At 68.6% G+C, this 743-nt stretch overlaps 1 protein-coding gene across 1 annotated transcript in view; it reads left to right on the top strand.

Moving 5' to 3' along the window:
• The window catches only part of EMIHUDRAFT_252331 (hypothetical protein), a gene marked incomplete at both ends in the record, with an annotated part of 3,804 nt that extends 3,304 nt beyond the window's left edge, over positions 1–500 (top strand). The window contains 2 exons of the mRNA XM_005788936.1: positions 150–181; positions 423–500. Coding sequence (XP_005788993.1) covers positions 150–181; positions 423–500 — 110 coding nt within the window. The remainder of the gene's footprint in view (positions 1–149; positions 182–422) is intronic.
• Between the last annotated feature and the right edge of the window lie 243 nt (positions 501–743).

Genomic DNA, 743 nt, shown 5'->3' on the forward strand with positions numbered 1-743 from the left:
CCCCCCCCCCCCCCCCCCCCCTCTCCCCCCCCTTCCTCCCTTCCTCGCCCTTCTCCTGTCGCCTTTTTGACTTTCCCATCGCGGCAGGCCGCCCCTGCCGGCCCGCCGCGCCGAGGGAGTGTTGCCAGCACCTCCCCCCACCCCCTCAGGCTTCGCGTGCCGCGTCGTCTCGGAGGAGGGAGTGCCGCACCAGCTCACCATCAGGAACATATGTAGCCGAGACATGGCCGAGACACAGCCGGATGGGAGGACGGACTGCCGCACCCACCACCACCAGGGCCGCCGCCGCCGCATCCGCCCGCCCCCCCTGCCAGAGTCCGACTCCCGAGTCGGACCCGCGGCGCCGCGTGCCACGCAGGCCGCTCTTCGGCCCCATCGCCCCCGCCGCCTGCAAGGTTCGCCTCCCGCGCTCCCGCTCGCAGCTGGTGCTGCGCCTCGGCAAGGCTGAGGGAGGGGGCGAGGGCGCGTGGCCGACGCTGCGCGCCGCGGCGCGGGGGTAGGCGAGGACACACTCAGTGCATGCGCATGTAAGGCTCGTGCGCTGAGGCATCATTATCCTTCGTGGCAGCGCTGACGGTGCGAGCTCGGTGCAACAGCAACGAGCTTACTCTAGCGCGCGATATCCACGGCCCACGCGCAGAGTCGCAGACAAAATAAATGCAGAGATTTGTGCCTTTGTGCCCCCGACAAAATACATCGTCCGGGCCCATAGCCATACAATGTTACAAAGGCGCGCAAAAAAC

The sequence above is a fragment of the Emiliania huxleyi genome (genome assembly GCF_000372725.1).
Source record: "Emiliania huxleyi CCMP1516 chromosome Unknown EMIHUscaffold_1308, whole genome shotgun sequence".
Taxonomy (NCBI): Eukaryota; Haptophyta; order Isochrysidales; family Noelaerhabdaceae; genus Emiliania; species Emiliania huxleyi.